The sequence below is a fragment of the Marmota marmota genome, unplaced genomic scaffold (genome assembly GCF_001458135.2).
Source record: "Marmota marmota marmota unplaced genomic scaffold, marMar, whole genome shotgun sequence".
NCBI classification, from domain to species: Eukaryota; Metazoa; Chordata; class Mammalia; order Rodentia; family Sciuridae; genus Marmota; species Marmota marmota.
In genome coordinates, this window is record NW_025999842.1 from 34,800,875 (window position 1) to 34,810,378 (window position 9,504).

Sequence of the window (9,504 nt, forward strand, 5' to 3'; positions counted from 1 at the left end):
CATCTAGGTTGGTTCCACAGTCTTGCTATTGTGAATTGTGCTGCTATGAACATCGATGTAGCAGTGTCCCTGTAGCATGCTCTTTTTAGGTCTTTAGGGAATAGACCGAGAAGGGGAATAGCTGGGTCAAATGGTGGTTCCATTCCCAGCTTTCCAAGAAATCTCCATACTGCTTTCCAAATTGGCTTAGGCAGGGGATTTAAAGAGAAATAAAATACATTCTTTCCTTCAAGGAGCTCACAGACTTGATGTGATCTTTGTACTATCACATTTTATGCTAAGATTTACTTGGAAAAGCATTTACTAGTTGATTAGAAGGAGAAATTATTAGCTGTGAATTATATAAATACAATCATGGTGGTATTTTTTATTAAAAGAATTCTGTGTTTTGGCAATCTGTTCTCCACTGCAATCTCCTTTTTGCTACAGTTGATAGTCTGGATTCTGGTGATGGTTATTCTTATCTGGCCCAGAGTTTTCTCCCAGTCTTCTTTTTCAAGAGTACCTGGAGCATATCTGTTCTTCTTCTTTGTCTTTCTTCCTTAATCCAATAACAATTCTTTGCTTGATGATCCTTGCATTTTCTACTTCTTTAACTTCCAGCAGTACATAAACAGATTCCAACAGAATCTTTTCTGGGAGTTAAGTTTTTGTCCTGCATTATATTACTTATATACACTAATTTTATTAGAAATCAAATGGGAGTACTTTGTGTTATTGTCCTGGCCTGGAATGCAAGTTGAGCTGAGGGAGAGCTAGTACTCGTTCCAGGTTCAGGAACTTACTGTGCACAAGAGGATATTCATGCAAAGATGCAAATATAATTGTACATAGTATGGATGTTGAAAAATGAACAAAGAGGGTAAAATGTTTATATACATTAATAAGTGTTACACATTTGTTATCAATGATAAATTGCCACATAACGAATACAAGCTTGCATACAAGATTTATGGAAGACCTTCAGGGGGATTTTGATTTTGATTGATGTGGGATAGAGCATGGACATCATGGTTTTATTTTATCCAAGATACACCATTGATTCTAATTTGCAGCTAGGTTTGAAAATCATTGTTTAGATCTTTATGTGAATATACAGTTTTAAGCTGATCTCAATTCTTTCAAACTTCCTTCCCCAGGGTTTCAAAGAACTGTAGCCATTGCAGATTCAAATTACAACTGGTTTTATGGTCCAGAAAGCCAATTAGTGTTCCTGGATAAATTTGTCATGCGTAATGGCAGTGGAAACTGGCTGGCTGACCAGATCAGAAGGAATCGTGTGGTAGAAGGTCCAGGGACACCATCCAAAGGGCAGCGCTGGTGCACTTTGCACACGGAATTTCTCTGGTATGACACATTGGGTTGGCTTTAAAGAGAAAAAGTAATGGGGGTACTATTCATGCTGTGCACTAATTTTTTGCATTTAAAAGGAAATACTAATCTAAAATCCATTTTAAAACCTCTTCTCCATGTTACCTAAATATGTGCAGCTTTAGTTTAACTTCCATCACAATATTTGAAACTGCTAGAAACATTTCTTTACATTCAAGATATAATTACACATTGTAGTTCTTGATTCCCTTGTATTAGAGATGTCTTAGGCCTTTTCTATTTCATAGAAAATCTTGATTTGATTCGACACCATTTTTTAAATCATTTAAGAAGAAAGCCACAAAATCTAGTCCAGATTATTCTTACGATCACATGAAAATAAGAAGGTACTAAAATATTTTGTTTTGTTTTGGTAAATGGAGCATTATAATCTTCTAATAGCAAAGCTGTTCCTAAACTTTCAAAAATGTTTAAAAGTGCTTGACAGTATTTGACAGCTTCACTTTGATAATAAAAGGACCGTGTAATTTTTTTTGCCGTAATCTTTTAAGCCCAGAAGGAGAGGCTTGTGTATCCTTTTTAAAATATTGCCAAATATATTGTTGGCATCCAATAAGTTAAAATCAAAATTACAGGGAACCAGTTAATCATTAATCCCTGATGACTTTCAGGCTATTGAAATTTGCATTCAGCTCCAAAATAAGCTGATTATAGTCTGCTTCTCTTTATTCTTTTTTTCAAAGTTTACACAGTTGAGGAGGGGAAAAAAAACATTAGAAAAGTGGTAACTATCTAGTTTAACTAGCATTTTAAAACTATTTTCATAGATGAGCTAAATATATTAATGTACAACCATTGGGGCTCCTTTGAGGGGTTTGGAGTAACTACTTAATAGTAAAAAGAAAGTAACACTTTTACTTACCATGAATATGCAACCAAGAGAGTTCTACAAAGCCAACTATTGGATTCAGATTAATGCTAAGTCTAAGCTTAGTTAAAAATCTGCCTTTATAGGAATATACAAACCAATCAAAAACTGAGAGAAGGATGGCCAGTTCAGCTTGTATTTGTTAAATCCTATCAATTAAGCCAACAGTACACTCAACCTCAGTAGAGACGTGATTTCTGATGTCCTGAAACTGAGACTCTAGAACAACAGATGAAAGGGCAAATCAAAGGGCAATGAGATCAACTGTACCATGAGTGACTGCACTAGGCCAAGTATACAAGAGCTAATAATGTTAGTCCACCTCTCTTTCCTTGAGCAGCAAATCACATGGCTTTGTCAAGGCAGTTATCCAAGATCTTCAAAAATAAATATTCCTCTCCATTATTATGTTTGGAGATCTTCCTAATTTAAACAACCTTTGTTCTTAATCATTGTGAAAGTTAATTATTGTATTACTTTAATAATAAACATTTATCATAAATAAAAATTAGAAGTCACTTCTTTTCTAAGAAGCATGGCATTACCTGTAAATTAAAACAAAGTTAAAATAAACCTTTAGAGCTGTTCTAGGCAGTAGTTGTCACAATGTTAAACTTGCTAATATTAGATAGTTTCCTGGAATTTCACCCATTTATGTTTTCAGATGTAATACTGGCCATACATTTTTATCTAATGTGTGAAGTTCCTCCCTATTTTAATTATTTTAGAAAAAAAAAAAAAAAACACGGAGGAGGAACTGATTTCAAACCAGTCAATAAAATCAGCTCCAGATCCTAACGTGAGTTTCCTAGAAAAGGTGCCTCTTGACTAGAAATTTGAGTTTGAAATGCTTATATCTGTGGGGCCCAGTAGTTTGGGTGGCAGCTCCAAAATTGTCAAGTGAAGAATATCCATGTAGAAATTAGCAACAGAAGTCAGTTAAGTCTCAAACGCAAGGATCACAAATTGTACTCCTCTTCAGTCACCAGAGGTTTACCCTTGTGCATGCCAATTATCTGTGTTTTCAGAAGTGTCCCTAATATAGTCCACACTGTAGGTGCTCTGGGTGACATTTGTGTATTGTTTCTTCTAGCCACATTACCATGTGGCACCAGTTCTGGTATTATTTTCACTTCCACTGGAAAACCATTTAATTTTTAAAAATTAATCCCCTCAGGTATGATGCCAGCTTGAAATCGGTTCCTCCTCCAGATTTTGGCACCCCTACCCTGCATTATTTTGAAGACTGGGGTGTTGTGACTTATGGAAGTGCACTGCCTGCAGAAGTCAATAGATCTTTCCTTTCCTTCAAGTCAGGAAAACTTGGGGGACGTGCAATATATGACATTGTCCACAGAAACAAATACAAAGAGTGGATCAAAGGATGGAGAAATTTTAATGCAGGGCACGAACATCCTGATCAAAACTCATTTACTTTTGCTCCCAATGGTGTGCCTTTCATTACTGAGGCTCTCTATGGGCCAAAATATACCTTCTTCAACAATGTTCTAATGTTTTCTCCAGCTGTGTCAAAGAGCTGCTTTTCTCCCTGGGAGGGTCAGGTCACAGAAGACTGCTCATCAAAATGGTCTAAATACAAGCATGACCTGGCTGCTAACTGTCAGGGAAGAGTGGTTGCAGCAATGGAGAAAGATGGAGTGGTTTTCATCCGAGGGGAAGGTGTGGGAGCTTATAATCCCGGGCTCAACCTAAAGAACATTCAGAGGAATCTGATCCTCCTACATCCACAGCTTCTTCTCCTTGTGGACCAAATACACCTGGGAGAGGAGAGTCCCCTGGAGACGGCAGCAAGTTTCTTCCACAATGTAGATTTTCCTTTTGAGGAGACAGTAGTAGATGGTGTCCATGGGGCTTTCATCAGGCAGCGAGATGGACTCTATAAAATGTACTGGATGGATGATACTGGCTATAGTGAGAAAGCAACTCTTGCCTCAGTGACGTACCCTCGGGGCTATCCCTACAATGGAACAAACTATGTGAATGTCACCATGCATCTCCGAAGTCCCATCACTAGGGCAGCTTACCTCTTCATAGGGCCATCTGTAGATGTTCAGAGCTTCAGCATCCACGGAGACTCTCAGCGACTGGATGTATTCATAGCCACAAGTGAACATGCCTATGCAATTTACCTGTGGACCGGTGAGACCACAGGACAGTCTGCTTTTGCACAGGTCATTGCAGATCGCCAGGAAATTCTGTTTGACTGGAATTCAGCCATCAAGAGCACCACTGTCCCTGAGGTGAAGGACTACACTGCTATTGTGGAACACAATCTGCAGCATTTTAAGCCAGTGTTCCAGCTGCTGGAGAAGCAGATCCTGTCCCGAGTCCGGAACACAGCTAGCTTTAGGAAGACTGCTGAGCGCCTGCTGAGATTTTCAGATAAGAGACAGACTGAGGAGGCCATTGACAGGATTTTTGCCATATCACAGCAACAGCAGCAGCAGCAGCAAGGCAAGTCAAAGAAAAACCGAAGATCAGGCAAACGCTATAAATTTGTGGATGCTGTCCCTGATATTTTTGCACAGATTGAAGTCAATGAGAAAAAAATTCGACAAAAAGCTCAGATTTTGGCACAGAAAGAACTACCCATAGATGAAGATGAAGAAATGAAAGACCTTTTAGATTTTGCAGATGTAACATATGAAAAACATAAAAATGGGGCCTTGATGAAAGGCCGTTTTGGACAGGCGCGGATGGTGACAACTAGTCATAGCAGAGCTCCATCGCTGTCTGCTTCATATACCAGACTGTTCTTGATTCTGAACATTGCGATTTTCTTTGTCATGTTGGCAATGCAGCTGACTTATTTCCAGAGGTCCCAGAGTCTATATGGCCAAAGGTGTCTTTATGCGGTCCTTCTAATAGATAGCTGTATTTTATTATGGTTGTATTCGTCTTGTTCCCAGTCACAGTGTTAGCACTGAAGCCATAAAATTGGTTGATCATTTTATGATCACAAAGAGTCTATGCAAAAAAACAAAACAAAAAAGCCCCAGTTTGTTATTGAATTTTTTTTCTCCTCAGATTCATTTTAGTAAGTTAAGGGAAGACATTTTCATACAAGAAAGCAGAGACATGGAAAAATCAGAATTGGAGCAGCAAAGAATTTATCGAAGGAATAAGAATAGCTTGTTTGTCCCCTAGTGTTTTTGGAAGTGTTGGATTTGCTGATTTAGGAGTGATTAAAGTACTACCCTTGAAATAAATAAAAAGCTTGATTTTTAAGTATTTTTTCTTAAGGTAAATAAAAAAAGTTTTAGAAAGAATTGGGTTTTATAATTATTAATTTAAATTTAATGCTGTTAGCAATTTCCAGATACTGTATTGTGAAAAATACCAAATCATGTAATTCCAAGAATTATAAGAAATGAGTGACAGGATTTGTCATTATTGGAACTGGATATCTATTCATATAATAGAAAAAATGATAGCAGAAGATCATTAGAAACTTAAAACTTGTTTCCAGTAGGAAACCTATACACAAAATCTCCTTGATGATGTTGTCTCTGCAAGCATATATTGGTTGCTTTTATACATTTGTTGATTTTTCAATAAATAAGACAATTACAGACAACTTAATATTGTATTTCCTTCTATGGAAAATTCTTTTAGATCCAATGACTAAACTTTGCAAAATAAAGTATTTTATATCCTGACTTTTAATACCAAAGAATATAGGGAGTCTAATCTGGATATGATTCTTAATGTTTTTTAATAGAAAACTTTCTTCAAGTTTATTTTGCTAAATAAACAGATCATAATTGTGATTTTTCTCTAGTGTTTTCTTCTGTGTAACAGGTTACATTCAAAATGAATTCACATTTTCTGAAATCTTTGAGGTGGGATTTTTGTTTGGACATGCATTCATTAAACTTATAAAGTAGTATTTGATTCAAAAGAAGTAATTTCTCTGTTTATTGACTTTTCTGTTGTTTAAACATATTAACATTTAAAACAACAACCAACATCTGATATTTAAATAACACCAAAATTTGTTTTTAAGCATTAAGTTTTCATAGTGATTTGCAATCATGTCCTCAGAAGGTAACAAGTACATAGAATACTGGAAATGTAATCCACAATTGATGTTTGATTATATGAAGATGATATACTTAGGAGGAACTTAAAGAATAAATTACTTATGTTCAGCATATTTGAACCTGATGTATTTCTCCCTTGAAAATAGAAAATTTATTTGGCTTAAATTTTAGAGTAAGAACACATTCACTGATTTATAGATCTAAAGTAATAACAGTACCTTTCCTCTTACTATTCATTTTGGTTCATGGGAATACCCATATGTAATAAAATTTTTTTAAAAAAGAAAGAACTCAGAAAAAACTCCTGTGAGTAATACCTTTGCAGTTCTAATTTTGACCTATTTACAAAGAGAAAACATAAGTTTGACTTTTAACTATGCTTCCCTCATTATTTGTGGAATCTAGAAAATGACTTCTGCGGAAGCATTTTTTCTCTTTCATGGAAAGTCTCTGGGGAGGATGTCATTACACACTGTTTAAAAGAATAATGTTTTCAAAAGAATAATGCTTCCATTTGTCCTGCATGGATGCTCTTACTGGGATTTAAACTTGCTTTATGTGACAGATTCTCCGTTTACTTAACCTCATTCAACATTCTTTTCTTCTACTCTTTCCCATTCAGAAAGACGAACTGTTTGAAATGATCAAAAGGAAATTTTGAAAAAAAAAAGGGGGTGGGGGTGGGATTACTCTTTGAGGCTACAGGCAAACCTGGTCTCAGATCCAAAACTCAGGCAAACTGTAATGGAGATGAACTGTGCAAGAGAGTGCCAAGTCCAATTTTCCTTAGGTAAAGGCTAGACAGGCATGACCCATTCTAACACATTACCTCATTTTAAAAGTGATTTTTTTTTAAATATGGTAATCATGTATCTTTAAAGCAAAATGAATTAAAATTACATGGGGTTTTCTTTCCCTCCTTATAATGAATGTAATATTTTTCTCACTTAAAAAATTTTCTTCAGGCAGTAATTTTAAATGGGTAAGTGAAAAATAATGCTAGAACAAATCACAGTTCTTCATAATGAGATGTGTTTCCTATCAGGGATGGTACATGTTTTAGTAAAACTAAGGAACTCTTTGTGTCTTCAAGAAATCCAAGCAATATTAAATCTCTCTTGAAACTGAGTAATCAATTATGAAATCTGTTTCTGTGTTGCTCACTATGAAAGGAGCATTTCAAGTTCATTGGCTAGTATACGAGCTGTTGTTTAGGGGATTGGCAGGAATTTTAGTCCTCGCCTTAAACAAAATGTGAGCATGATTAGCTACAGAGCTGTTTTATGTAGTGGGAGTAACATATTCCCTTGTTTGTAACCAATTAACTTATAAACAGCCCTGATGATAGATGAGACCTATCATTTACTGAGAGAACATTCATTGAAGAGCATGGTTACAATTGTGAATAAAGTCAGACAGAAGACCTTAGACTGTTTCAATAATTAAAAGATATCACCTGGACTATTGAATTAATTATGGAAAAAATATTTTAGTCATAATTTTTACATATCACATAGTCTAAGGTTATTAAAAAGAAAAATTTAACAATACTTTTGCACACTGAAAAATAAGTGTTTAAAGAGAAGAATTTACCTTATAGTTTATTGGGCTTAAAAAAACGTTTTCTAAATAGTTCACAAGCTACTCACAAAGTAATCTGAAACTTCTCCAAATTTTAAAAGAAAGTAAGCTATGGAATGTTAAATTTATAAGTTTAAAAATAAATTCATGTGTTTCCTTAGAAATATAAAATAAGGTTAAAGTGGATATAGTTATGGGTAGAAGGGCCACGTGTTTATCCTCCAAACCAGAACACTTTTTTTTTAAGGGAAATATTTTTTTTTATTAGCTTCATTTTTAATTTTAAAATCAGGTAACACTTCATTCCATAGAACAGAATCAGTTTTCCTATGAGCCAAGCACTCATCAAAAATAATTTGATGAGTTAACATCAGAGTATTCATTTTGCTTACACAAAATAAGGACAAGGAAACTTCACTATTTCACCAGTTGAGAATGGCTGTTCTCCCTCCAATCCAGATTTCTCTTGGAGGACCAAATGTGTCAGCTTGGTTTGATTGACTCCATGTTGTTGTTTTTCCTTTGGAATATTGTCTCTGTTGAAAAACTGGCTTCACAAAGAAGGTGGCAGCAGGAAAATTTCAGAATCCAAAGCTTAAAAATAAGTCTTGGGCAGTGTGGGGTTATTTTCTGTCTCTGGGAGGGATCATCTGGTGTCTGAGGCCTGGGGATAGAGGCAAAGTCCCCAGCTGCTCACCCAAGAGATGTCACTCTCAGTAGTGTCTGGTGTCCTGACCTGTGCTCACTCAGGATGACGGTAGGTAAGGAGCAGCAGGTCACAGGGGCCCCCTGACCCTCTGGGAGACAGCGCTCTCCCTGGGCAGACCCCGGGGCTGAGGGTCAGTGGCCAGGGGAGAATCATGTCAACGACTGTCCCCACCTGTGGTCCCTGAGGTCCTGGGGCAGGGATGCAGGAGGCAGCCAGTGTCACAAGACGTCCCTGTCCCCAGCCAGGCCGGCGCCGGGCTAAGTGAGGAGAAAGACGGTGTCCCTCCTCAGGGCCTGGCCCCTGCGTCTGGTCTCACTTCCTCCCCGGCACCGACTGGAAGGGGAGGAAGTGACACCCAGGGGAAGGCCGGGAAGTGAGGCCGCCTTCATATTCAAGTTCAGGGTGTGACAGCTCAGTCTGCCCCCCAACAGGCCCCATACTCGGCTCCCCTTCATGGGCCATGTCCCTTCTGAGAGTCACACCCTGCCCTTTATAGGCACAAGGACCCAGAAGTTCCAAGGACACATCCATGTTTAGGCCCTCGGATCCGGAAGTGCCTCAAGTGTGCATGTTTAGGCCCCCAGATCTGGAAGTTCCTCAGACATCCAAGTTTAGGCCACCGGATCTGGATCTGGAAGTTCCAAAGGTGCACGTCCATGTTTAGGCACCCGGATCCGGAAGTTCCTCGGGCGCACATCCAAGTTTAGGCCATAGCATCCTGAAGTGTCTCAGGTGCACGTCCATGTTTAGGGTCTAGGATCCGGAAGTTCCTCAGGCATCCATCCATGTTTAGGCCCCGGGATATGGAAGTTCCTCAGGTGCATGTCCATCTTTGGGCCCTTGGATCTGGAAGTTCCTCAGTCCTCCATGTTTAGGCTGTAGCATCCAGA

The 9,504-nt window shown here is 37.8% G+C and overlaps 1 protein-coding gene across 4 annotated transcripts in view; it reads left to right on the forward strand.

Moving 5' to 3' along the window:
* The window catches only part of Dse (dermatan sulfate epimerase), a 40,395-nt gene extending 34,344 nt beyond the window's left edge, over nt 1-6,051 (forward strand). For 3 of the 4 annotated variants that reach the window (XM_015500455.2, XM_048792042.1, XM_048792074.1), the window contains 2 exons: nt 1,140-1,347; nt 3,438-6,051. In XM_015500455.2, the coding sequence (XP_015355941.1) occupies nt 1,140-1,347; nt 3,438-5,202 (1,973 nt within the window). In that variant the 3' untranslated portion in view covers nt 5,203-6,051. The remainder of the gene's footprint in view (nt 1-1,139; nt 1,348-3,437) is intronic. The other variant, XM_048792169.1, reaches the window with a different exon arrangement.
* Nucleotides 6,052-9,504: the final 3,453 nt, after the last annotated feature.